The sequence below is a fragment of the Peromyscus californicus genome, unplaced genomic scaffold (genome assembly GCF_007827085.1).
Source record: "Peromyscus californicus insignis strain IS unplaced genomic scaffold, ASM782708v3 Scaffold_20__1_contigs__length_68692818, whole genome shotgun sequence".
Classification (NCBI taxonomy): domain Eukaryota; kingdom Metazoa; phylum Chordata; class Mammalia; order Rodentia; family Cricetidae; genus Peromyscus; species Peromyscus californicus.
The window spans coordinates 44,631,597-44,659,203 of NW_026294503.1; the positions used below are offsets into that span (position 1 = coordinate 44,631,597).

A 27,607-nucleotide genomic window follows, 5' to 3' on the forward strand; every position below is an offset into this window, starting at 1 on the left:
ATTTGAAACCTCAGCAAGTATAAGCCCAAACAAGGCCTGTTTAAGGGAAGAGACACTTGGTCACCTGCATGCCCCCAGGAATGACAGAGCTGACGAGGAGGAAGGAGTTGGGGATTCAGGACACAGGTTCTTGGGAAGGTCAAACCATTGGAGCCAGATCTTATTGTCTCTGAGAGAAGCATAGCTCATTTGGTGTGGCAGGAGGGAGCCAAGAACAAGTCTGGTACAGTTCATCGTCAGGCCTGGGGATGGTACTAAGTGAGGACTGGCCCATCACCATGACCCTTTGATGGGCTGGGAGGGAAAGATCACCCTCCAGCCTGCCGGACTGGGGAAGAGGGTTGTAGGACTGAGCACAGAAAGCATATGATGTGACTGTTTGGGAGAGCAAGACCTTGAACAGAGGCGGGGGTGGGGGGGTGGGGGGATGGCTGTTCCTGGGTCATTTCTGGGTTTGTGTGGTTAATGCTTATGGAGGCCCAGGTCTGCCTGCTGCGTTTGCCGGCACAGCTGTGGAGCAGGTGGAAGGGGATTTCCCTGGGTGGTGGGACATTGCCAGATCAGTGGGACAAAGGGAGAGAGGGTGTTTGCCAGGAACGTGGTGAAAGACAGGATAAACAAGGCATGTTGGCCGGCAGCTCGGTTTTCCAGGTGTATCTGCCTACGGCTCCCCGGGTTGTATTTAATACAAACCTGGAATCTCACAGATGCTCAGAGGCCTCAGCAGCATCAAACGTGGCTTTCCTGTGTATGTGTGTTTCTTCCAGGGCTAATTCCACTCTTGGGAGTTTGGCAAGCTCTGCCTGTGTGTACGCACAATCCCCCAACCCTGCCCCTCTGCCCTGATTTTCCAAAGGTCACCACTTGAGGTCAAGTTCAGCAGGGACTAGTGCCAGGCCGGTAAGTTCCCCCTAAGATAGTGTAGATCCTAGTGCTGGTCTGAGTCCAGTCTAGAGGTCAGAGGCACCAGATGAGCCTAGACAAAACTTGGGGAGGGAAGGAAAGGGGAAATCGAGCAGCAGAGGGGCTGTGGTACCATAGTCTTTCTCTTCTATACCAGCTCCCAAGGCCCCCAAGGGATGCAGCTCTCCTGGGGTCTGGGCATGTGACTCAGGAAGATTGGGTCCTAAGCAGCACCAGAGACCCGGATCCTGGAACTGGAGCACAGGTGGGGAAGGGGTGTTAGGAATGAGGCCAAAGCCGAGTTAGAACTGGGGCACTTTCCACGTGGGACTTGATTCTATGCAGCCTTCCTCGGAAATCCTAGGAAATGGTATATCTGAGTCTAGCTCAGTGGAACTGGCCAGGCCAGGTGTGGGGCATGTATAGATGGGTGAGGCTTTGGGGCAGGCTAGAAACAGATGTTGCTCTGTGGGGGTCAGGGTGTCCCCCGCCCCCAACTCCCACATTCAAGAAGAGCCTCCTCCGAGTAAACCACACATTTATTTTGAACATTCAAATTTACAAAAACAAAAATGGTAACAAAACCATGACACAGATCACACACACACTCACACACACCAAGTATCTCATGTCACTTATATACAAAATAGAGCAGAGTGAGGAGGGTGGAGGGCAGTGGAGGGCATTCATTTCACAGTGTCCGATGACGACGATGACTTCACATGCTCACGCTGGCTGCTCAGTCTGGGAAGGAGCCGGTTCCCCACCCAGCAGGGGCAGGGGATAGGGTGAGAGGTGGGATCTGGGGTGGCAGGCAGCTGGAATTAAGGGGTGAGGAGAGGAGGCCCTTATCTGGGAGGAGACACTTCCCCAGTTTCCTCAGGCCAAAGGTGCTGGGACTTACAGGTCGGTGAGACCCAGTTTTGGGGGAAACGGAGAAGATGAAGCACAGTCGAGGGGCGTCGAGGGTCATGTGAGCTCCCTGGCCAGGCCTCAGCTTCCCCATCTGTAAGCCGAGGGCTGAGTTCCCTCCCACAGATCCCCATGTTCCTGTCTGTGGTCCCCGTTCATGTGTAACTGGAGTGAGATGATGCCTTGGGATGTGGGAGAGGCCACTTCATGCTTCAGGGATGGGGAAGCTGGCAGAGATCAGCTCAGAGCACCTGGTCTAGGCCTTGTCCAGAACAGGAAGCTGAGGAGGAGCCACCTCCGCCTGCTTTCCTACCTCCATTCCAGAGACACGCCTTCCCTGCCCTGTAAACTGCAGCCCGGATAGAGGCTGAGGCTTGAGCATAGATGAGAAACCCTTCACTGACCCTGAGCCCCACACCTCATCTCTGTTCCTTCTGCACTCTGAAGGAGGTGGCACCATCCTCTGGGCATGTAACCTGCCTCCAAATAGAAATTGCACTGTTACCAGTTGGCCAATTCATACCGGGCAAGTTACTTTACCTTTTCAGAGTCCTGACCTCCTCTCCTGTTCTCCGAGAACAGTCCTACCTCGTCCCTGTGCTGTAAGGACAACCAGATGGTGCAGGTAGAGCACTCTGCGGTTTGCAGTGTCTAAGGCTGCCTAAAAAGCCCAGCTCCATCTTCCTCAGACCCAGGAGCAGCTCAGGGTCACAGATGTCTTGTTGGGAGCAGCGGAGGCATCCAAACAGGGGTCCACGTGCTCAGGGAATATTCATAGCACAACAGACGAGAATAGGTGGGGACTTTAGAAATAGCCAGCCCTTTCCCTAGTGATCCACACTCAAGAGACATGCCCCAATGTCTCCATTTCTTTCTCCCGGGGGGTTGGGAGGTGGTTGGAGTTTAACCAGAGTGACCTTGCACGGGAATGCAGCTGAGGTGTCATTTCTCATTACCACTGTGACAAAGCAGAAAGGATCAGGATGGTGTGTCTGGTGGGCTCAAATGACCCGGCAGTTTTCTGCCACATCCTTCCTAAGACTCTGTCCTCCGAGGCCTCCTCTAAAGCAACCTCTTCTAGAACAATAGCAAAAGCCTGATGAGGCTCAGAGTCCCCGAGGTCTAAGTTCTGAAGCCAGCTGTCACCCGGCAACAACTTGAACGACAGACACTTGACCCAGCACTGGGGCTGATGTCATTGGCTGTTACTGGGCAACGGGGATCTCAGCAGGTCTGGGTGAAGCCACTGAAACTATCTTCAGGGGATGGGGATGGAGGTGCTGAGCCATGTAGCTGTTCTCAAAATGGAAACAGAGATCTGCAGGCCAGACGCAAGTCTTGGACACGCTTCCCTGGCATGGGCTGCAACCTCCCACTCCTGCGTCATGTCCCAGGCTGAATGGCCATGAGGAGCACATTCAGGGACAGAAGCTGGTGGCGGTAGAGGCGGGGCACCAGTGCCCACTGATTCAGCCAGCCCTGCTACTGCTCCAGTACTTAGGAGAGGGACCAGGAGGGTACTGCATCCTCGGTTATCTATTTGTCCTGGCTCTTTCCCTCACCCCTGAGGCTGGGTATCCCATAAAGATGTTCTAGTGCCCTGTTGGAAAGCATTGCGGCCCTCTCAAATCCCTCCCTGTACAGGTATAAGCTGGGCTCAAAGGACCCTCAAGGACAGGCAGTATGGTACACAGGAAGGAGCACTGAGGAGGAATTCAGAAGCCCTGGGCCTGCCATGTTGTGCTGTGTGGTCCTGGACAAGTGCATTACCCTCTCTCTGCTCTTCCCCATCTTCTACAAGTAAGAGCTTACGACGGGTGGCCTTTCTCAGCACTGACATTCTTCCATGCTCCTGGGGTAGGTGGTAAGGACTCACAGACAGGAACCAGGAAGCCGCTAGCTGAGACGCTCTCAGAAAAGCAAGGGTGAAGGATCCAATGGGAGCTAATCCTTACGTGTATCTGGTCTGCCGTGAACCTTGTCTTTGACCCTGACCTTTGAGCCAGCTGTGACCCTAACCCTTGCCTAGCCCGATCCCATGTGCTATCCAGTTCCAGAACCTTCTGTGCTAAGCCACTGGGCCTTTAGTGCTGTCCTTGCCTGCTCTGTCCGCCAGGTATCATGTTCTAAGTGTGGCACTCTCAGAAGCAACCAACAAACACTAGGGCCTCAGCTCACAAAGGAGGAAAGCCAGGCCCAGAAAGGGTAGGTTCTTAGAGAAGGCCACACAGGAAGTCAGCAGCAGGGCTGACTATGAAACAAGACGTCCTCTCTCTCACTTGGTGCTCTGCCCTCCCTCAGTATCCTCCAGCCTTTCCAGGGCCATGCAGAAGAAACTGATATGGTGGCTAAGCCACCGGGCCCTGGCAGGAAAATGTCTCCTGGGTCACAGTACCTCTGCCTTGGATGCTCTCAAGCGAGGCTAGAGTGACCCAGGTCCTGTCTTGGGCACGGGGGTGGGTCGTCAACCATGCTGGTGGGCAACATTGCCAGTGGGTACAGGGGGTGATGAGAGTCCTTTGGCCTCTAAGGTCTTGGTCCCTAGCTGTTAGGTGGGAGCTGGGAAGGGAACATCCTGGAAACTGAGGTGGGCCTTGAACTGACATCAAACCAACATCCAAACCACAACACACAAAGAAACTGGTGCGAGGAGGGAGGGGGAGGGGGAGGGGGCAGTGGCAGCAATGATCCTGTAGGCCCTGTGGGCAACTGAGGAAGACAGACAAGGAGGGTCTGATCTCATACATCTCTGGCATCCCTTCTACGGCCTGATGTAGGCCTGAAGCATAAGGAATGAGAGGGTCAAAGGCCACCTATACCCACAACTCCTCAGGGGATGTTGTTGGAATTAGAGGGGTCTGCTGTGACTGGTGGGAGGTCAGAGTGTGTGAGAGGAGAGACCAAGCCAACACATCTCCAGGAGGCGGAACTGCCTCAACTCCCCTAGGTTGAACCAGTTGAGATACTGGTCCCTACCCAGGTGGCTGAGGAGACATCCATCCAGGGCAGGGTATTCTGGAGGTATGGGTGCCTGTGATGGGAAGTGGGAGGTACGGCCAAGAGTGTGGTAGGAGGGAAGACCAGCACATGGACAGGCCGAGGAGGGAAATGCCCCTTCAAAGGTCCCCAAAGTGACAGGCAAGGGAGGGGCCCTGAACAAGGTGGCCCCTCATGCCTTGGCCCTCCCCTTGCAGACATCGAAAGCAGCCTTCTTGGCACCTCCGAAGGCCTCCACCAGCTTATCTTCCCAGGGGAGGACATTGCCCATCAGTGGCCCAGTGCAGTTGGCCATGCCTAGGACCTGGACAGGTGTCAGGACATGGTCCCACAGGTTGAACTGTGCAATGTCACCGACGAAGGCCTGGGTGGCATCAAACCGGCCCCCCAGGGTATCCTGGGCCGGGAGAGCAACAGAGAAAGGAGAGAGACGAGGAATGAGGGGACAAGGAGAGGCAAGCCCGCCAGGTTTGCACCTGCCAAAGCCAGGTTCCCAAGGTTCTAGCCCCACTCCCAAGGTTCATGCCCTATGCCAGCCCCACTCCACGCGCCTCCTTAGCTCTCCGCTGCCCGTCTGCAAACTGGTGGGTTAAACAGGATGCTCACTGCTGCTGTTTTCACTTCCTCTCATTTCCTTGTCAGGGGACCCAGAGGGAGCAGGGTAATGACTCGGGGGTGCACGCTACCTGAGCCTTACCTGTTCTTGGCCCAGGATAAGGATGCCGTGTGGCTTGATGGGGTGCCAGGCTGCCAGGTTCTCACCAGAGCCCCGCAGCTCACCGTCCTGGTAGGCAGACCACAGCCCATCCCTGGTCGTCCAGGCAATGCAGATATGGTGCCAAGTGTTGTCCTTCAGGCTCAGAGGCAGCTGGGCCACCTGGACACAGGACGCAAACCCAGGTGAGAGGCCCAAGGCTGGAGAAGTGGGGTGACTCTGCAGCCAGCCTCACAGCTCGCCTCTGGGGACAGAACCCAAGGCCTGACTTGCATTCCATCCATGGCCTTTCTTGTCCCTGCTCTTCCTCTTCTCACGTGACCCCACCAAGCACCTCCCTTGAGGTCACAGGGACTATCTTTTTGGTTTTCAGGGCTTCAAGGTCACCCATGGTAGGGACAGGGACCACAAACCCATCTTCCTTACACACCTAAAACAGTGCCCAGCACACAGTGGAGCTCATTCACTAGGACAGAATGAGCCTTGGACTCAGAGGCTGGGCCCCAGGGTCTGGCCCTGGATCTGCCACCATCCCTTATGTGACTTTGGGGAGGCTGTTCTTTTCTTTCAGGGCCTCATCTGCAAAGTGGGAGAGAGCATACACAGTCGCGGCCTCTTCCTGCACCCAAGGCAGATATGGCTAAGCAATCACGAGCCTAGCCGCAACCTGGGGGCTCTTGCTGGTGGTGCTCTGGAAGCCTGTTGACGGCTTGGTGTTGGTCTGTGAGGTGAAAGCCACTTGTCCGTGGCTTTAAAGGCTCCTTTATCTCACAAGTGCTCTGAGATCACGACTTCATAAGGCATTCTCTGATGCCTGCTGGGTGCCAGGCTCCATTCCAGACTCAGAGGGTGGATCTGGGCACGGCCTTGAATGAATTGTGCCTGCATGGGAGAGCAGGGCTTCAGGGACAACCTTGCCTGTTACTGTTCATCTCCACTGTCAGCTTGACTGGATTTGGAATCACCCAGAAGACTTACTTCTGGGCATTACTGTTAATGAGGGAGTTTCTAGAGAGATCTGGTAGGAAGAAGGCCTACTCCAAATGTGGCTGATGGGATGCAGTTCTCAGACTGAATAAAAAGGAAGAAGCCAGCTGAGAGCCCGCATCCATCTCTGCTTCCCGACACTCTCACCCTCACAGCTACAGCTGCTCCTGCCTCCCTGCCTTTCCAAGATGGACTGCGCCTCGAACTGTGGGCCAGGCATTTTATCACAGAGCTGGGGGCTGCAGGGGACGCCGGCGGGGGTCGGGGGGGGGGGTGGAAACCTGCTGACAGAATCCCCCTGGAAGGACAAGGAATTGGCTATGGGTCGGCAAAGCTGGTGCTTCCAGCTGAGAAAAGGCAGAGGAAGGAGCGGGGAAGGGCTGCAGGCCGGAACAGAGAGGACTGCACGGTGCCCTGTCCAGGGTGCTGAATTCTCCATCTCGAGAGCCTAGTGCGGCCCTCTGCCAGTTGGCGGAGGCAAGCCAAGATGAAGAGGTCAGGACAGCCCTCTCACATGAAGCCTGGTCACCCCTGTGATCTTGGGACCCCAAGGCAACACAATGACCCCCTGGGCCACTGCCTCCTGTCTCTTGGACCAAGTGGAGCTCCCAGATGTATAGCTTGTGGGCTGGTCCCAGGAGAGCGTGACCTGTGGTATCTGCTTTGGGGATCACCAGCAGCCCGCCTCTCTCCAGACAAGCCCTTTAGTAGTTCTCCATCCCCCCCCTCCCCGCCCCTCCTCCCCGGTTCAGGAGAATGCACAGGGCTCGGGGTGCCGATGCCTGTAGGCTGGCCTCTAGCCACGTGACCTGGAAGTCAGCCTGTTTGCCCTGCTTCAGCCAGCCCTGCATCAGGATTGTCTATATTCCCAGAACCGAACTCAGCATACAGTAGGTCTTTAATGTATGCTGAGTATGGTGAACAGGAGAACAGTGTCAACTCACATTCAGCCCCGAGGTAGTTCGGGGCCCTGTGCTTTGGGAAGCAGAGCCCACCCGTCCCCTGCCCCTGGGCCCTAAGCCCCGCCCAGTGTCCTAGACTCCACCCACCTTGTCGTTGATCAGCAGTTCCATTGGCTCAGGGCCGGCCTCCAGCAGCACGATCTCATTGGCCTGCCCGGGCACTGAGTAGGAGAAGGGGGTGCCCTGGCCGGAGCCACCGGACCTGGAGCGCAGCCACATGCAGGCGGTGAAGGCGTAGAGTTCAGGCAGCGCCTTGCGAACGCGGGCATACATGTAGTTGTTGCGGATGGGGATGCTGATTTTGAAGGCATCTGGGGGACTGTAGGCCGAGGACCCTGGAGGGGACAGGGCAGGGTCAGTGGACACTGAGCAATGAGGGCTAATGGCTCCAGTCCACTGGGGCGCAGGTGTGATTGGATGAGGCCCAGCGGCTCTGGACTTCAGATGTCCCGAGTTCAAATCTTGCCATTACTAATTTCTGACCTGTGAGTCTCAGTGAGATAAAGGCAACCTCCTTGGGCCTCCATTTCTTCAGTAAAATGGGCTAATGACACGTCCTCCATTCCACACTGTGAGGATTGGCAGGCTCATCAAATACTAGTTATGATCATGACTGTTTACAGTTGTTCATCAACTTAAGAAGCCTTCTGTGGTGCTCTGGGGCAGGCTGGTTCTAAGGACCTTCTGCATGTCACTTCCTCATAAGCTCAAAAGGCAGGTACTGTTAGAATCCTCATTCTTCAGGTATGTACACCTTGGCACACAGAGGTTATTTTCTCAAGGTCACAGAGAAAGTAAGTGGCAGGGCTTGGATTTGAACAAAGAGTCAAAGACTCAACTCAGTATAGAGACAGGCATGGGGCCCCAGGATGGGAGGTGATAGGGAGGGCGGCTACCATGACCTCCCTCCTCTGTCCTGCAGGCAGTTAAGAGGTACTTCTCCTGGTCCTCAGGGGTGTTGGTGTGGTAGCGGGGGAGTAGCTGGACTGAGTGGGGAGGAAGGGCCGCTGGCTGCCACAGTTCAAGTACTCAACTGGGTGCCTCCCTGGAGCTCCCCAGGTCCACTGCTCCCCGACAGCTGAAACCAGCATGGCCCCTTGGCTCCCACAGGTACTTTCTGCTTCTGCTCCCCAAAGCTGGCTTAAGATCCCTCTTCCAGGAAGACACCTGAGCCACACCTAGCTTCCCTGGTCTCCCCAACTTGCCCTCACAAGGGCCCATCAGAACTCATATGTCCCTAATCCCGCTCCCCATCTCTCAGGTGAAGACAGTGTGGCCTGAGGAAATGACCTTTCAAGGTCACAGAGCAAGTCTGTGACAGACTTAGAACCCAGGAGTCCTGATACCTGCATCTACACACTGTCCTTTATGATTCTCTGACCCCTGGCAGTGCCAGGCCTGGGGGGTTAATTAAATGACAGAAGGCTGGCAGATTAGTAAAAGGTGCTAATTACAGATAGCTAAATGCAAGGCCATGGAGTCTGAAGGATCTGGTCATAGGTCGAGTAATTCGAAAAATCTGCCTGGGTCGTCCCAGCATCCCAATCCATGAGGGAGAGAAAAGCACTGCTATGTGAATCTCAGGTCTTAAAGATAGGCCCGGGGCCATGCCCCAGGGGCAGATACTTCAAGGTCATAGGTAGGACAATTACCTGCTGTATCTCTAGGGGTTGTGCTTTAAGGTCATAGATAGAACAGATATCCACTACAGTCTAGACCATCTACTCCCTGGTTATGTGACCTTTGACAAGTCACTTGCCCTCTCTCGAACTCATTCTCATTACCTGTGAAAAAGCCTGCCATTAGTGAAGATTAAATCAGCCAGCCTGTCATTGCACAGCCAGCTCCTGGACCCAGCAGAACCAGAAAATGACAATTAATTGTCAGCAGCTTTGAGAGTGACAGCAATCCCCAAGTAGGCTCCTTCTCTCACGTTCAACAGCCTCTGGAAGTGGCAGCCAGAGATCAGGGCCTGGCGGCTCAGCCATCTGCACCCTGGGACCTACCGTGCTCCAGCTCTGCCACGCGACCCTGCAGGGCGTTCAGCTCCTTCTCCACTTCCTGTCGCTGCTGGTGGCTGCCGTGACTGAGGGCAGCACGTTCCTTCTCCAGGGCCAGCACCTTCGAGAGCAGCTGGCCTTCTAGTTCGTCCATCTTGGAGTGCAGGGCGGTGGGCACAGCTGGCGCTGGTGCCGAGGAGAGGTTCCCGCGGGCCGGGAGCTCCTGCTGCTCCAGAGGAAAAGGAAGGGTGGTGATGTCACATGGAGATGCCACCACTCTGCCGGCCACCACTGGTGAGCCTGGCTTCCGGTAGGCAAAGCTGGGATGAGCGGAGCAAAGAAACAGAGCTGGAATGCAGAGGGGGTAAGAACTCGTGCAAGCACAGCTTCGGAGTGGAAAAGCATCACACTGGGGGCTTCTAGAGCCTTCTATGGCTGGGCTTCTATGGCACAAATCCCCCTCTAAGGGCTGGAACATAGTTGAGGGAGGGCGGGGCCTGCTAGGATGCACTTGTGACCTCCCAGGACATGCCTGCTGCAAAGCCTTCTGGATGGGACTCTGGTATCATTATTTTGGGATTGTGGTCACGATCCCAACCCAGCTTGGGAACCAACCACCTGTATGATGCTGGGAAAACCTGTAGACTCTTCTGAACTTATTTCCTCATGAGACAATTGTACTGCCATCTTGGAACTGTTCTGGGGAGGATTTATGTGGCAAATACCAATAAACAGAGCCTGCTGGTACCAATGTCTGTCTCATTCAGGGTGTCCCAAGGCAGGCTCTGACACTATCCAGCCCAGGATGAAGGTAGCGTCCATAGTCCCTCTTCGTCCTATCTTAAACCCTAGTAGGCAGAATTGAGGCAGGCAGGCAAGGCCACAGGTTCTGGACAGGGCATTCTCTGGTGAATACATCCTAGTAGGTGCTCATGAACACAGTAGGTGCTTGTGGCACATGGCAGGTGCTCATTCATGATTGGTCAATGAACAACTTGGGAGGACTCTCTGAGCAGAGGCGAGGGCTAAGTTTGAACTTGCCTAAGACCTCCAGTCCTTTGAGGAAACCTCACACCTCATGTGGGAGCCACTCAGCAGAGCTGGGGACAGATGGGACAGGGGGGGTGCAGGGCTCCCCAGGGGGATTCATGAAAGATGCTGACAGGAGCATGTGGCTGCTGCTGCTGGTGAGCTGGATGGAGAGCTGCAGGCAAGTGACTGAAGGCTCCCTGTGACTCCCACTGAGCTTCCCTGCCGTGAGAGATCCAGAGGGTGGATGTGGCTTGCGCCCCGCTGCTGCCTTTCAACACAACAACCCATGCACCCAAAACCCTGTGGCTGACCCACACCCCAGCCAGGCTATGGGCCTCTCTCCCTGTGCACCACAGTCCTGACCACAGTTCTCACATGGGGTGTTACGGGGACGGACAGAATGGTGGCACCAGGCCGTCACCCCACTACCCTGCTCATGAGGGACAGCAGCAGCGCTAAGGGTGAGGCCCTGCACCTCCTCAGCTGGAGGCTGGTTACCACAGCAGCTCTTGTGCCACAGAGTCCATCAACACAAAGGACACACTTGTCCCCTTAGCACAGGAAAGGTTAAGAGGCATGTCCGGTGTCACCAAGCAAAATGACCAGCAAGGCCAGGGCTAGGTCACCTAGGCTGAAAGGGTCACTAAGTTGTCCTCAGGGGCAGGGCCAGTGCCTCAAGGCTCAAGATGCTCATGGGATGCCAAGGGACACTGTCCTGTCTCCAGCTGGGGGTCCTCCCTCCCAGTAGTGACCAGGACACTGTAGGGTTTGGCTGCTTCTTTCAAGGGGACAGACACACAGGTGGCCAGGGGAAGTGAACAAGCTGTCCTTTGTCGAAGCTCCTGTTTGGTGGCACCAGGAGGCCAGGGAGGAGGGGGCTCCGAGGCTGGGCTGCAGCATCCCCCCACCCCAGCATGTGAATCAGAGAAACAGGACGCCCCCACCTCCCTTCCATCTGCCACAGGCGCAGGCTGCATGGCGTGGGCTCTGGGCCTCGTGCCAAGTGGGCCCCAGCCTGAGATGGTAGGGGGACAGCGGAGATGATGTCACACTGTCCCCCACACAGTGCCTGATAGGGCAGGAAGGGAGGGCTGGACTCCAGGTGGGCTGTTGGGAGTCGGTGGTAGAGTTTATTATATCTGGGCCTCGAGCCAAATCCCAGGGTTCTCGGCCCAGCTCAGCCATCACGAGCTAATGGGGAGGGGCGGTGGGAGTGGGAGGCTCCTTAGTACTCAACAGGGAATGCCAAGAACAGCGGCATTGCTGACACCAGACATGGGACAAACACTTCTCAGCTGCTCCTACCTCCTGAGGACTAAGTTAGAGACCAGGGTGTTGAGGCACAGCAGTCCCGTGCCCACTCCTCGTACCAACGCTCACATTCTGAGTCTCAGTTTGTTCTTCTGCAAAGTGGGTATGTAGCGTTGCCCCGGCTGCTAGGAAAACCTAAAGGGATGGCCTCAGTGGCCGTGAGAAAGCCAGGAAAGGCAGGCTGTGTCACACTGTGGGCAGTCTCACAGAGGGCCCCATAGGAGAATCCTGCCAGTGTGGCACGGCTGAGGGGCGGGGCGGGGGGGGGGGGAGCAGGAAAGCCAACTGCCTTGGCTCCATGCAAGTGGCTGCTTCTTCTGGGACAGGCGTAGAGGAAGGGCCTGACTTCAGGTCCGTGCAGTCCACCCCGCCTGCCCAGCCCAGGTTCTGGGGACAGCAGTACAGGCCTCTCCGCCCAACTGTGCCCATATCCTGCAAGTCCTGCCGGCTCACACCCTGACTCCAGCTGAGTGGCTTGTTATTAAAAGAGGCTGTGCCTCAGTTTCCCTCTCAGCACAAGAGCAATATTGTCTCCGAGCCCACAGGGGAGCAGGTCTGGGAGCTAGGTTGAGTGCTGGTTGTTGTCACTGCCACCAACACGATGCCTTAAAGGGGCTGGAGACTCAGCTCAGCAGAGGGCCCCAGCACCACACAAACCGTCTGTGGTGGTACACACCCTAGGACCCCAGCCCTCAGGAGGTGAAGTCAGGAGGGTCAGAAGCTTAAGGTTTCCTTGGCTATACATTGAGTTCAAGGCCAGCCTGGGTTACACGAGACCCCATCTCAAAAATAAGTAAATAAATGTCTTGAAAGGATACACATTTTCCCATATCCAGCCCTGAAACCATCTGTCAAATTATTACACTGGGAGAAGAGCTAGGCACAGGACGGTCATCAGTCGGCACCGCCAGACGTCAGGTGACTGGGGGAGGAGGTGGCTCAGGCAGGAGGCAGGGGTGAGATGGTTGATTCAGGATGAGGTGTCCGTGCCCCGACACCCCAAATCCGTCTCACCCTGAGGCTTCAGCACATGCTGTTCCTTCTGCCAGGAATACTCTTCCTGCCCCACCCCATCCTCGCCCGAGAGAGCTCCTGCTCTCCCAGATGGCAGCTTCCCTCAAGCCCGAGCCAAGATGCTCCAAGAAGAGAAGGGGGTTCCAAGCTCTGTCGGGGCTTCTGAGCCCTCGTTCGCTCGTTCACGCAGCCACGGCGTGTGCTCTGGCAGTGAGATGCCTGAGTGACAGTCATCACCTCAGCCGGGCGGTCTGCACTGCTGCTGGATTTCTCACTTATGGAAGCTGCTCGACCACTCCGACCCTCGTGGCCGTCATCTGGGAAAGCCAGGCTGTATTTTGAATACTTCCTACATTCGGCTCGTACGTGGTGAACTGGAAGGCAGGAACTAAGACCGTGTGTCACATGTGGCCCTCGAGCAGTTGTTACTATTACTATTATCTTTACTGAGGGGAAAAGGGAGGTGTTGGAGTTGGGTGACTTGAACAAAAGGCCAGCGGAGGCACCTGTGCACAATCCTGGCGGTGCTGAGCCTCCCCTGGTGTCCCCAGCAAAGACAGGATCCCCCATCCCAGATCATTTGACTCAGAAATCCTGGCAATAGTCTTGGCTTAGCCCCACCGTGCTGTGGGCCTTGGACAAGTCCCTTGGCCTCTCTGATCCTGTTCCCCCTAGGTAGAACTATGGAGGACACACAGGCTCAACTGTTGTCCTCAGGGTTCAACAGGGATAAGACACTCAAACCATCCCGGAGTCACCCTGTTAAGCTGATTCCTTTGTGAGCAGCTTAACCTTTGACCTCATCCCACCATGGACAAAGACTTCTAGAGTGGCACAGTGCGGGCCATCATGAATTAGCAGAACCATACACATTGAAACCCTGAGAGTCCCGAGCGCTTTACACCCACCAGCTCAGGGAAGCTCGCAAATGACCAGGCCTGGTGGGCGAGGCTTGCTCTTGGGTGGGTGTGGAGACTTGCAGCCACTTTGGGAAAATGTGTCACAGTACCTACAGATGCTAAATATATGTCCCTGCTGGCACCCAGGCATCCCACTGCAGGGCCAGGGCCAGCAGAAAGGAGGGCTGATGGCCACCCGAAGAGACCATACAGTGTTCACAGAAGCTTCAAGCTAGAATTAGGCAGAATCTGAAGGTGCGTCCTCAGAACAGGCTAGTGGGTGGTGGGTGGTGCCTCTACACAGTGACAAGTGGCTGCTGCCACAGCCACCTGACTCAGTGGCACAGGCACAAAACCGCTCAAGGTTCCAATACAAGCAAAACCCATTAATAGGTCGGGAGTGGTGGCGCATGCCTTTAATCCCAGCACTCGGGAGGCAGAGGCAGGCGGATCTCCAAGTTCGAGGCCAGCCTGGTCTACAAAGCGAGTTCCAGGACTACACAGAGAAACCCTGTCTCAAAAAAATCAAGAAAACACACACACACACACACACACACACACACACAACAACAACAACAACAAAAACTCATTAATGGTGACCACAGCCAGAATGGGGGGACCCCAGTGGCTTTGGGGGGCCCAAGGGAGCCGTCAGGACCTGGGAAGGCTCTAACTGTCACCTGGGAGTGCCTTCCTAGGGGCGCCCACATGTACCTGCCCCGATCTGTCCACTCGGGATTTGTACCCTTTATAAGTGAGACGTGAGGGCTGGAGAGATGGCTCAGAGGTTAAGAGCACTGACTGCTCTTCCAGAGGTCCTGAGTTCAATTCCCAGCAACCACATGGTGGCTCACAACCATCTGTAATGAGATCTGGTGCCCTCTTCTGGCCTGCAGTCACATATGCTGTACACATATTAAATAAATAACTCTTTAAAAAAAAAAAAGTGAGACATGAACCCTTGCAGACCACGGATGTGTGGTAGACCACAGCAATAAAAAGCAGTTGTGGCCGGGCGGTGGTGGCACACGCCTTTAATCCCAGCACTCGGAAGGCAGAGCCAGGCGGATCTCTGTGAGTTCGAGGCCAGCCTGGGCTACCAAGTGAGTTCCAGGAAAAGGCGCAAAGCTACACAGAGAAACCCTGTCTCGAAAAACCAAAAAAAAAAAAAAAAAAAAAAAAAAAAAAAAAGCAGTTGTGCTTCTGACCCGGCAGGAAAGGCCTCTCTTCCTAGGAGGACAAGAGACTTTTTTAAAGGGCATGTGGTGTCCCTTCCCATTCAACAGATGGGATCATTGAGGATCAGACACGGGAGGGTCTAAGGTTACAGCACAAGGAAGGGTAGCAGATCCAGGGTTTACAAAGCCAGGCTTCTCGTTAGGATGAAGGTCTACCACTTACAGGCTCAGTTAGGGGCTTTTCACAACCCAGCTCACCCATTTTACAGACATGAAAACTGAGGTCTGGAAAGGGAGTGTTCTGAGCAATAAGTGAGTCCCATGCAGCTGGCCTACCTGGGGCCATTTAGAGCTGTCAGGGTGTCTAGGAAGCATCTGGTCTGCTGTAGATTTGTTAGTTTTTTTTTTTTTAGATGGAGGCTCATGTAGCCCAGACTGGCCTCAAACTCACCATGTAGCCGAGGATGACTTTAAAAGTCTCATCCTTTTGCTTCTACCTCCTAAGAGTTAGGATTACAGGTGTGTGCCAGAATGCCCCATTTATTCTGTGCTAGGGATTGGACTCGGGGCTTTGCGCATGCTTGGCAAGCGCTCTACCAATGGAACTCCACCCCAGCCTCTCCCTGTAGAGTCTTTACAAAGGGGAACCCTGACAGGGCCAAGGGGCAGAGGTCTGCCTGTGTTTCATCCCTCAGACTCTGAGCCTTCGGGTCCCTTCTCCCCAAGACAGAAGCGTGCATGGCCTATTTCACATGACAGAGACTGGAGGAGCCAATGTATAATACATACCTAAAAAGGGCCAGCTGCTCACTCTTAGCACCCAAAGATGAAGGTGAATCACTTGTATTCGATCACTGTCTTGTAGGTGGGGAATGTCTGATTCCTGAGTGTAGTAGAATCAACACAAAGAACCAGACAGGACCCTGGAGCTAGATACTGATAGGTCAAACCCAGGCTCTGATGCTGGGTGACCTGGGGCCAGTGTTTTAACCTCTCTGAGTCTGGTTTGTTTGCACAAGAGGAATAGTTTCTCCTCCACAGAGTGAAGGGAGGGATTAAATGAGATGATGTGAAGGTCCTGATGCACGGTAAGTGCTTAGTAATACGGACGATCATTGTTAGAATATCAGAAAGTGTGGCTTCCCTGAACCCAGCATCTGCTGGGATTCCCATCAGGACGCTCTTCACCGTGGCTCTGCTCCAGAATGGGGGCAGGGCAAAGGAGGACAGGGTTTATGTCAAAGAAATTCTGTCTAAACCAATCCTGAATCTTCACCCTATACATACATTAGCACAAAAATGGAACTCCAGGACACGCCAGCATGGCCGGATGCCACGTAAGTGGACCAGTTCCCTCAGAAAGTGGTTCTTGGCCATAGTCAGGAGAAGCCAACATCCTCTGACCTGGGAATGGCACTCCAGGGACTTCAGCTAAAGGCTCCATTCAACAGACTAAAGAGGAAACAACTTCGCCATAGTGAGGCAAAGGGAAGGGAAGAATCAGAGGCAACTACACTCATCCCCAGCCACGGAGACTAGTGATGATGGGAAAACGGTAATTCTGCCCTGCTCCGTGACAATGCCGGCTGGTGGACTAGTATCAGGGGGCTGCAAAAGGGGAGGGAATAGTGGGATTGAGACACTTCTTTCCAAATGCTTTCTTGGGAGTCCTCAAATGTGGCTCCCACCTGAGGCAGGTATGAGGAGGGGGACAGTCTGACATCTCCACCTATTTTTAGAGTCAGGTCTGGCTGGAAGCGGCAGGGGTGACCCAGAGGTGCACAGGTGGGTGGTGATGGGGGGTGGGGAGTGGTCATGGTCTGGCCAGGGAAGAGCTCTGGGAGGCAGGAGTCTAGAGCAGGTGTTTTTGTGTGTTGGTGTGTGTGTGTGTGTGTGTGTGTGTGTGTGTGTGTGTGTGTGTGTAGGGGAGTTGGACTGACCCAAGAGAAGACGGGAGAGACCTGAGAGAGAAGGCTGAGGAGCCAGATCAGATTCAAGCAGGTGGCTGGATTCAGGCTGGGGAGTGTGCCCCCACGAAGGAACCCAGGGTGGGAATACCCCCAGATGTGCCTGGAGTCGAGGGACCAGCCAAGAGGCAGCTGGGAGTTCACACACACAGATGCGGGCAGGATCTGTGGGTCATGTGGAGTGAGCATTGGAAGTCCCTGGGTGTGGTTCAGCCCACCCAGGGGACCTGAGAGGAGAGCCAAGAAGGATCTTGAAGCAGACAGAGATGCTGTGGTGCAGTGAGAGGGGGCAGGGAGATGCATCTAGAAGCCCAGAAGGGAAAAGATATGTGGTATGGGGGAGGGGTCAGATGTCTAAAAGGAGCCAGCAAGGCAGAGATCTGAAAACCCCTTCAGGTCATGACCTCTGGGGACATTAGCAAGAGTGGATTCGGGGTGGGGGGGGCAGCATCAGTGACAGCAGACCCTGTAAATCTGGGGCTTTTGCCCATACTGGATGGGAAGAGACGGGAGAAATATGTAAGTGGCTGAGAGGTGCATGAGTCCCCACTGAGAGTGGGAGCATGACCCCAGGAGATTGACTCTGACTGCTGCCAAGCTCAGAAACCAGACCTGGTAGCCCCATGTCCGCTGCACTCAGCAAACACAAGGAGGAGAATGTGGGGAAACCGGGGCTCCCCACGCCTGGGAAGCTGACCCGCTGCCAAATCCCAGGTGCCAGGATCCCTCCACCTCAGCAGGCCCACCGCAGGGAAGCCCACCCTGCCAAGAGCCAGGTGCCAGGGAGCAGGGCCAGGGTCAGCCCAGCTCTACCAGTCACAGACGTGGGAGGGGCCCCCTGTGCCATCTGTGGTGCCAGGGCTAGGGCAGAAGGGAAAGTTGAGGGGAGGAAAAGCCAATGATTTTCACATTAGTACAATCTTCTTAAAGGGAGTGTTTGCTCACAATTATGTTCGTGTCTTTGGGATTGGAGTGTCTGGTGAGACGGTGTCACGATGCCCATTGTATAGGTGAGGAGACTGAGGCTGCCCTTCCCTGCGGACTATGAGCTTTTTACTTGGTCTTTTTCCTGCTCTTGCTTTTTGGAACTTCACCCCTGGGCAGGGAAGAGGGGTGCTGGCCTGGCTGGCCTCCCCCTCTGCTGCTCAGCTCAGGAGGTTCGAGGTGGATTTTCTCACTTCCATAAAGGGAGTAGAAGCCTTGGGGATGGTGAGGGGAGGCTGTGGCCCGACATCTTGAAGGTGGGGGTGTGAGCGGCTGACTTCCTGGTGGTCTTCTGGGCTAGGGTCATGGATATCTCCTCCTGCACCCCCAGATTGAGTCCGGAGCGATATGCATACTTTCTCTCCCCATTTAGTTCAGGCTCTCTCCTCACCTCTGTCCAGCTTCAGCCTGGGGGAGAGAGCAGGGGCCACAGCACTTGCCATATCTCTCCTCTCTGTCGCCGATCTAACTGTGTCTGGAAATCAGTCCATGCCCGGGAATGGCCGAGGCTTCCTGGCTGTTTGTCCTGCCCAATCTGTTTGTCTCCCCGGAATGGGAATTTGTAACAGGGAGAAAGGGAACCATAGGTATAATCAATCAGTGGGCTTAGCATCACATACAAGCCAGACTAGGGTCCCTACTGCCCCGGCTTCCTGAATCTGACCTGGAAAAGGAGGAGGAGAGAGCTAAGTGGGTCCCTATTGGAGAGTCAGCCGCTGACTCCCCAAGAGTCCAGAGCTTCAGGTATATAAAGCTGGGCGTGGCCGGAGGGTGGGAGGTGGTGCGGGGAGAGTAGGCTGGTGTTAATGGGGCACTCTTGGGCATGAGAGGAGTACTTCCTAACAGCAGTGAGTGTGGGGCGGGTGCTGCTCTGGTTCTGGTAGAAGGACATCTAAGGAGAGCCTCGTACGTGCCCAACATCCCCACACCTGTCCCTTAATCAATTTCCACTACAAGTGATCACCATTCTCCCACTCTAGTGCCTCGGTCATCGTGCCAGGATCCCAGCCGGGATCGGGACCAGGACGCTCCCGTGGTGCCAGCCACGTGCTCCAGGTGACCGGACGGCAGCAGGGGAGACCCAAGACCCGCGCGTCGCAGTCAGGGCAGTGCCCCCCAACACCTTGTGTCCCCCGACGGCGCGCTGCTCACCTCGATGCGCTCGATGCGGTCCCGCAGCGCGCGCACCGCGTCCTCCAGCTCCAGGAGCAGCGCGGGTGAGTCCCAGGCGCCGTCGGCCATGGTGTCGCGGCGCGGCCCGGCGTCCTGGAGGCCGCGCGGCAGGCCGCTCTCACAGCGGCCCAGCTTGCCGGTGAGCTCGCGGATGGTGTCCCGGTCTGCGCGGATGCGCGCCTCCTGCTGCAGCGCCGTCTGGCGCAGCTGCTCCGCTGTGCTCTGCAGCAGCAACAGCTCCGCGCGCTCGCCCGCCGCGTCCCCCTGCTCGGCCCCCGACGGGCAGGCGGCGGCCAGCGGCGTGCAGAGGAAGCGGCTGAGCAGGGGCCCGGTCGGCGGCGGGAAGACGCTGGCAGCCGGCTCCCCGGGCAACGCCGAGGGCCCGGCCGAGCCGCCAGCGCCGTGCAGGGCGCTCAGGCTGCGCTGCGGGCCCGGGGCGCCGGCGGCCGAGGCGGCCGAGGCGTTGTCGGTGCCGCCGGGCAGCGCGCGCGCGGGGCTGGCCGCCAGGGGCACGCTGGCGATGATGCAGATGACGGCACCGAGAAACGCCAGCATGCCCGCGGCCAGCAGCACGGCCAGGAACTTCAGCGTGAAGCTCGGAGGGGGCGCGCGAGGCCCCCGGCAGGAGCGGCGGCGGGGTCGGGGCGCGGGGCCCGGGAGCGCGGGAGCCGGAGCGGGAGCCGGAGATGTCGCCGCGGCCGCTGCTGCCGCCGCTCTGAGCCCGCGCGGCGGGAGGAGGAGAAGGCGGGCGCGGCGGCCCCGCCCCACTCGCTCCCCCGGGGCCGGCCGAGGCCCAGCCCCGCACCCGTTCTGTGCCGGGAGCCCGGGTGCGTGCGCCACGCCCAGGACTTCATCTCACAAGGAGGGCGGTGACTGGATGGCTGGGTTCCAGGGCGACCCTGTTCTCTGGGCTCTGGTCCTCTCCGGGTCTCCGGGAATGCCGACAGCTGAGCCCCTGCGGGGCTCTGGGCTCAGCATGCTGCAGACTCGGTTGCAGTTAACACTCTATGTGAGCATGCTCATGATACAAATGAGGAAACTGAGGGCTCTGGGCTCAGCATGATGCAGGCTTGGTTGTAGTTAAGCCTCAACGTGAGCATGCTCTTGATACAAAGAGGAAACTGAGACCCATGGAGGCCAAGTGGCAACCCAAGGTCACACAGATGGTATGCATTTGGAGCAGCGTTTGCCTGGACAGGACTCGTAGGGTGGGAGTTGGGGAGAAAAGAGACAGCACCCGAGGGTGAGGAGGCGATTTTAACCTAACCTGTTTCTGCTGGGATCACCTGAGTGTCACCTGCCACCTCCAAACTTCCTAGCACAGCAGGGTTCACTTTTCTCCACCCCTAGGATGGCAGGGACTATCAGAAGCACCCCCATCCGAGACCTTGGGCCTGCAAGCATCAAGGTTCCCAGAGGAGAACCCCCTAGCTCACTGCAGCCTCCATCAGAGTGACAGGTGGGAAGCAAGCTGGTGCCGCCAGGACCAGGCAGGAGTAGGCTGTGTGTGTGTGTGTGTGTGTGTGTGTGTGTGTGTGTGTGTGTGTGTGTGTAGGTTTTACTTTATCGTGTCTAAAATGTCTATATACAGTCTATTGGAAATGAACTTCGCAATTAAATATTTTAAAAACCTTGCCACCCTTTCCAGTCCAGCCCCAGCCCCATCGTTCTGCCTGGGGTGGATTCTTGGGCTGAAAGAACTCTGGGAAGCCATGACGGTTCTTACTGCAGCCTGCGGCTCGTGGGAATTGTTCACTAAGTCCTGAGCCGAGCCTTGACCTGAAGGGAAGGCCATCTCAAAGTCTCTGACCTCCACAGCTGCCAGGGTGGACATGACTGGAAGGGAGACCAGGACATTCCTGAGGGGGTATTAGCCCCCAGGAACCTGGGGGACCCTACCTGGCCACTGACACCACATGTGTGTCCCATGGGCGTGTGTTCCAACTCGCTCCCCTCCACGCTCATGGGGATACGTCCCCTCGGCTCACTCACCTCCAAAGTCAGAGTTTGTTGTCCCGATCTGAGTGGTAAGTAGCATAGGAACCCACCCAAGGCAGGATCTGCTCATCATGGACACCCAGAGCCGTATGAGTAGATGGGAGCTAGTCACCTGAAAACCAGCCCAGGCAGCATGGTTCAGAGGAAGCATCCGCAGGTGGAAAGCTAGCCTCAGATCTTTGGAGGCCATGTCAGGCACTGGGGCCCCTGAAGCCTTAGGGGCAGAAAAGACAGCAGCACCCCAGCTGATTCTAATGTGTCCATGCAGACAGACAGGCAGACAAAATTCCCCAGAGGAAAATGTTCTTTGAGATGCAAGGAAGGCCGGGAGAGGCCAAGAGGAAGCCACAATGAGGAGCGGCACAGTTAACTGTGATGTGAGTATATCAGCCACCCCAAGAGTTTGGAGACAGCAGAACAGATGAGTACAGGGGCTGGAGTTGGATCTTGTTTAAACTGGTCTATTAATGGCTTAGCATGACTATTAAGCCAATGGTATGAGTCACCCTTCTGCTTCAACACCTGCCAGTGGCACCCCAGCTCTTGTCAGGGACTATCTCTTCAGGGATGTCTATATGGTAAATGGCCTAGGAAAACAGACTGAGTGTTGCCCTCAGAGAGCAGATCTGCTTGCTGATCAGAGTACAGTTCACATCTCCGGGAGCACAGTGGGGTGGGTCAGCTTGTGGCCCATCAAAAGACGACTAAGGCTCTCTTAGCACACAGTGTATTGCTGTACTGCAGACCTACTGTGTGTGTCCATCTAGGGTGCCTGCATTGCTCTGTGAAGGTACAGGGAGGGGGCTATTGCCTATGTGCAGTAAATGCTGCTTGCTGTGATGTGAGTGATGAAGTCTCTCTCTGCCCCACCCTGGGGGGAGGGTTCTTGACTTCCCCAGCATCCATGAAACCTGCTAGCTTGGTGGTTTGTTTTGTTTGTTTGTTTTTGAGACAAGGTCTTTCTATGTAGGCCTCGCTAGCTTGGAATTCTCTATATAGACCAGGTTGACCTCAAACTCATAGAGATCCCCCTGCCTCTGCCTCGGAGAGCTGGGACTAAAGATGTTCACCATCAAACCTGGCCCTAACTTGCCAGTTTGCAGGTGAGGTGAATCTCAGGCCATCTTGACATTCTCTGGGTCTCTCCTCTCTAAAATGAGGGATAGTGAGAGTATACAAAGGCTTCTGTCTGGGCTGGGGATGTAATTCAGTTGTGAGAGTCCTTGGCTGGCAGGCATGAAGCCCCAGTAAGTACCACAAAAAGCCAGGGTGTGGTGCATGCCTGTAATTGTAGCATTTGGGAGGCAGAGGCAGGAGGATCAAGAGTTCCAGGTCATCATGAGCTTCGTGAGAGCCTGTTGAGAGAGAGAGAGAGTCAGACTGACAGAGGGAGAGTTGCTAATCTGAGCATAACTCAGCTTTCCATCCTTGTGCCCGCTGCCTGCAGTAATCTCAAACTGCTAATGTCCCAGGCACCACAATACCTCCCATCTCTGCACTGGTCCATGGCAGCCGACAGCATTCCTCTCTAGCCCCCTTCCCCAATCCCCAGCTGCTTCTTAGAGAATACTCGCTGAGGTAGCTTCCCCACAGGCAGAGTCACTGCTCTGGGCAGAGTGCTGAGGCTAGACCCATCTCTTCTGGGAATGCACCACCATTATCCTAACAAAGAATTCCTGCAGGGATGGTCAGGGTGTTCTCAGGGAACCTTCCCTAAGACTGTAATAGCACCCCCATTTCCATCGTAAGTCTTGCATCTCTTGTTTTCTCTTCTAGTGCTGGACACAGAACCCAGGGCCTGTGCATGTTAGGCAGGAGCTCCATCCCGGGATACACTCCCAGAAAGCCTAAGTTTTTATTTCTTCATTTCCATTCCATTCTTAGGTTGAGGGAATTTTGTTATAAATAACACATGATTTTTAGGATTTTCTTTTTTGGATGTGGTAGTGCACACCTTTAATCTTAGCACTTGGGAAGCAGAGACAGGGGAATCTCTGTGAGTGCCACACCAACTTGGTCTACACAGTGAGTCTCAGGCCAGCTGGGGTTACATAGTGAGACCCTGTCTAACCACATCAACAATCTGGATGTGGTGGCACTAGCCTGTAACTGCAGTAGGGCCTGGGCAGCTAGAAGACCTTGCTGGCTACTCTAGCCAAAAGGGCAAGTTCAGTGAGCGATACTGTCTCAAACAATAAGACGTAGAGCAAATGATGAGAAAGACACCAATGCTGACCTCTGGCCTCTACACACATGTGCATACACATACATGTGTACCTGCACATACATGAACACATATACACACCTATGCCACAGATACAATAAAGTAGATAGATAGACAAAAGTTCTGCTCAGTTAGTGTTTAGCACTCTATGGCTAATTTAAAAGGAGCAGGCATGGAAAGGGTGGAATGGGTGCAAGAAATGTAATTACATGGCTTCTAAAAACATAGGACACGGGTCGGTGGGCTGGCTCAGCAGGTAAAGGCGCCTGCTGCCAAGCTGACAATCTGAGTTCAATCCCTGGGACCCAGGTGATAAAAGGAGAGAACTGACTGGAAAGTTGTCCTCCGACCTCTGCACCAGTGCCGCGACATGCATGTGCCCCCTCCAATAAATAAATGAATGTAATAAAAATTCCAAACACGGGCAGTCGCTAGATAGGTCCCTGGTAGTCTCTGCAGCAGGCAGGGAGCAGACGCAGGATTTGAACATGGGGCTTAGGGCTGCCAGCTCACACCAGATGGCCTGGGCTTTCCCCCAGTTTTCGGGGTGAGTGTCCTGCAACCCGGGGAATCTCTCAGTCCTGGACAAACCATGAATGTGGCACCCACTAGATCCCCAAAGCCAAGCCATTCTGCCATGCTTCCTCCATGTCGCCAGGGAGTGCATGGTCACCCCACACCTTTCCCTCCCTCCAGCCCCGGGTACCCTCCCTTGCAGCCCCTTCACGTGTCTTCAGCCCACATGTAGGCTGGGACCAGCTTTCACAGCCCCACCTCCTGTCCCCAGGACTGCTACATGGGGAGCTGATGTCCCTCTCGAGGGTGTGCCTGTGAGCAAAGCAACCCCTTCCTCCCAGAACACGGGGAAGGAGGCCACCTCTCCATTGTAAGGACCGTGCATTGTAGTCTCCATGAGGTCTGGTCTCTGGCGGGAGCTGTCTCATCTCCCCCATCGGAGCTGTAGAATCAGTGATACCTACTGACAGGATGTAATGAGGAGTAAGGAAAGACATTGCCGAGAACTTTCCTTCAGGGGTCAGGGGTCAGGTGCAGGGACCATTTCTTTTCTCTTTACTGTTTTATTCCCTATGTATCTAGCTAGCTAGCTAGCTATCATCTAGCTATATCTATCATCTATCTATCTATCTATCTATCTATCTATCTATCTATCTATCTATCTACCTATCTATCTCAAGTGTATATGCACACACACATACATGTATAGAGATCAGAGGACAATTTTCAGGAGTTGGTTCTCTTTTTCCTCTACCATATGGGTCCTGGGTATTGAATTCAAATCAGGCTTGATGGCAAGCACATCTAACCACTGAGCCATCTTCCGGGCCCCTGGCTCCATTTCTTACCACACTGCTTTGTATTTCCAGGGCACAGGACAGTGCCTGACATTCAGAAGGTGACTGGTAAATGCTTGTGTGTTCCTAAGCATGGGTTAGGTGCCCAGTGTTGCTTTCCTCTCTTGGTGCCCTCTTGCCTCCTTTATGACTCGAGTCCGGGACTCATTTATAAATCTGACTCCACACACTTCAGCTTCTTTGGAGGGAAGCAAGGCCCTGCTGGGGCCCAAAACTGTTTGCACATTTGCAGTGGATGCTGGGATGAGGAGCCCTGATCAAATGGGAAGAGAATGGAAGCCAGTGGGGTGACAGCATGCCTCCTGAGGAAGCCAAGAGATTTCCACCCAGACTCTCCGCTTCCTGGAAGCAGCTAGAAAGCCAACCCAGCCATAGGCTTGGGCAGAAAGGGGACATCTGTTCCTGCAGGCTCTGGAGGAGCCCCAATGCAGGAGGAAGAGTGTATTGTGCTGGCAGGGCCACTGGAGTTGTGCAGAGTCCAGGCCAGGCCCGGAGAAGAAAGGCCAGTGGGACCAGAGCCAGCAAAGACTGCTGTCTGTTGCTCTGAGGGACAGGCTGGGTTCCCTGCACCCTCCCCGCCCAGACACTGGCTCTTCCTCCTGAGTCTTGCCTTATGGGGTCTCACCCATGGCCAGGCTGCAGCTACACGCTACCCAGTATTTAGTCCCCACCTGGGGGAGCTGAACTCAGGCTCAGTGTTGGTCCTGGGGTCCCATGGACAGTGGGTGGCCAAGCTGGCATTTGAGTTCAGCAGCTGTCAGTCTCTAGCTCCCATTACCACCTGTCATTCCTGTCCTATGTGGATGTCCTGAGAAATGGCCTCTTCCTGCACAGTCCCCTGAGCCCTGGTGGCCACACAGCCCCCCCCCGCCCCCCCCCCCCCGCCCCCCCCCCCCCCGCTTCCTGCCTAGTGGTCCCACACCAGTGTCTCTCATGCTAATCTATGGTTTGTGTGGACAGTTACAGTTTTCTACATTTATTTCGGGTGATGGAGATAGAAATGTGTATACATGTGGGCAATTACAGAACAACTTGCAGGAGTCAGCTCTCCCCACCACGTGGGTCTCAGGGATCGACTTCAGGCCATTGCTCTTCGCGGCAGGTACCTTTACCCACTGAGTCCCGCATGTACTTGTGAGGTTCCAGGAGCTGGTTTCCCACATGTGGGTCTTTTGTCCCTGAGCAGGGCCAGGTGCGTCTGCTTTCTACACAAAGGGTATTTTGGGGAACCCTGGGACTCTGCAGATACTGCCTTTAGAGCCCAGGAAACATCCTTTCTTGTCTGGGAAATAGGTCTGAAGAGCCCTGATTTGGCTACAGCAAGGGAGGGCCCCAGGACCTTGCCTGCGTGGCCCTTCATATGTGCCTGGCAGCAACCCTCAACGCCATCTGGTTCCTCCTGTACCCAGGGCGAATCTAAAAATGGGGGCCAGGTTAGGGAAGCTCTCTGGCTGGAAAATGGGACAGCACAGGAGGTCAGGGCAGGTGGGAAGCCCCGTGAGCCAGGCCCTTCTTGCTTCTGTCCCTGGGCTAGTTCGTCAGCCTCAGGTGACTCCAGCCTTGGGTCTCTCCTGTCTAAAGCCCGCCTACCTCCCGCCATAATTGCAGCCACTAGCCGACTGGACCCACACGCTGTTTTTCGAATTTGAAAACAGGAGGCGTGGAGGGAAGAGACTGTTGCAGGGTTAACGGGAGGAGGCATGTGACAAGGAGAGGAGCTCTCTGAGAAGGCGCTGTAGGTACTGCTCCAAAGCGCTTCACTAAAGCCTCACAAAATCCCAAGGAAACCCCGTGCCGCCGCCGCCGCCGCCGCCGCCAACATTCCTATGCTGCAGACGGTGATCCCGAAGCACAGAGCGGCTAATCTAGTGGCTTCAGGTCGCTCAATGGCTAATTTGAGGGGCTGACGCTCAAATTCACGCATTGAAACTCATGCTGCGGGGATACACTGTGTCTCATCTGGCCCGCCTGAGTCCAGTGCCTGGAGCAGGATCTGAGGACATGGCTGAAGGGCCTGCTAAGAATATCCACAGAAGCCTGGCATAATGGCGCACACTTCCAATCCCAGCACTCGGGAGGCAGAGGCAGGTGGATCTCTGAGTTCAAGGCCAGCCTGGTCTACGGAGTGAGTTCCAGGACAGCCAGGGCTACATTAGTGAGACCTTGTCTCTAAAAACCAAAACAGAAGAGTGTCCATAGACACTCAGGAAGGTCTGTGTTGGGCCCGCTGTTGGAAGCAATGACTTCCCTCTTGCCCAGTGGCTGCCACTTTAGGCCAGTCAATTCGCCCATCTTTCCGACCTCTGGTGCAGTCTCAATGTATTCAGTCACCTCTGGGTTTTACTAGATTCTCTCATCTAGTGTGGGGTGCATGTGTACATCCATGTATCTACAAGAGAGGCCGGAGGTCGATTGTAAAATGTCTTCCTCTATCGATCTCTTATCTTCTTTTGAGATGGGTTCTCACTGACTAGGGAAACCAGTAGATTTGGCTGGGCTTGTTGGCCAATGAGCTTCAGAGATCTGCCTGTCTCTGCCCAATTCCCCTCCACCCCCAACAATGGAGTTACTGGCAGGTGCCACCACACCTGGGTTTTTCACAGATGCTGGGATCCAAACTCAGGCTTGTGTGGCAGGCACTTTACCAACAGAGTCATCTCTGCAGCCTCCTTTACCAGAATCTTCAGGTACTGAAACAGGCTGAGTAGCTCATTTGGTAGAGCGATCACCTAGCACGCATGAGGACCGGGGTTTGGTCTCCAGCACTGAATGAGCTGGGCATGGTGGTGCGTGGCTGTAAGCCTCTTGGGAGGTTGAGCCAGGATTGTTAGGTTAGGTCATAGGTCATCCTTGCCTATATAGTGAATTTGAGGCCTGCGTGGGCTAGAGATCCAGAGAGAGAGTCTTTTGTGGGCTCAGGTCTACAGAACAGGTTCCAGGACAGCCAAGGCTACACAGAGAAATCCTGTCTTGAAAAA

At 55.2% G+C, this 27,607-nt stretch overlaps 1 protein-coding gene across 1 annotated transcript; it reads right to left on the reverse strand.

The window, feature by feature from the left end:
* Positions 1 to 1,424: 1,424 nt before the first annotated feature.
* Nptxr (neuronal pentraxin receptor) lies at positions 1,425 to 26,229 on the reverse strand. Its single transcript, XM_052749228.1, has 6 exons — positions 26,220 to 26,229; positions 19,014 to 19,888; positions 9,483 to 9,702; positions 7,564 to 7,811; positions 5,510 to 5,689; positions 1,425 to 5,209 (listed from the first exon to the last, which is right to left on the reverse strand). Exons 1-6 carry the CDS (start codon positions 26,227 to 26,229, stop codon positions 4,985 to 4,987), a joined length of 1,758 nt encoding a protein of 585 aa, XP_052605188.1. The 3' UTR covers positions 1,425 to 4,984.
* Positions 26,230 to 27,607: the final 1,378 nt, after the last annotated feature.

Bases quoted from the DNA above. Each gene is read 5' to 3' on its own strand.
- Nptxr (XM_052749228.1), bottom strand. The intron at 9,703-19,013 runs GTGAGCAGCGCG...CCTCTGGAGCAG, and splicing joins ACCGCATCGAGCGCATCGAG to CAGGAGCTCCCGGCCCGCGG. The intron at 7,812-9,482 runs GTAGGTCCCAGG...TGTCCCCTCCAG, and splicing joins CGTGGCAGAGCTGGAGCACG to GGTCCTCGGCCTACAGTCCC.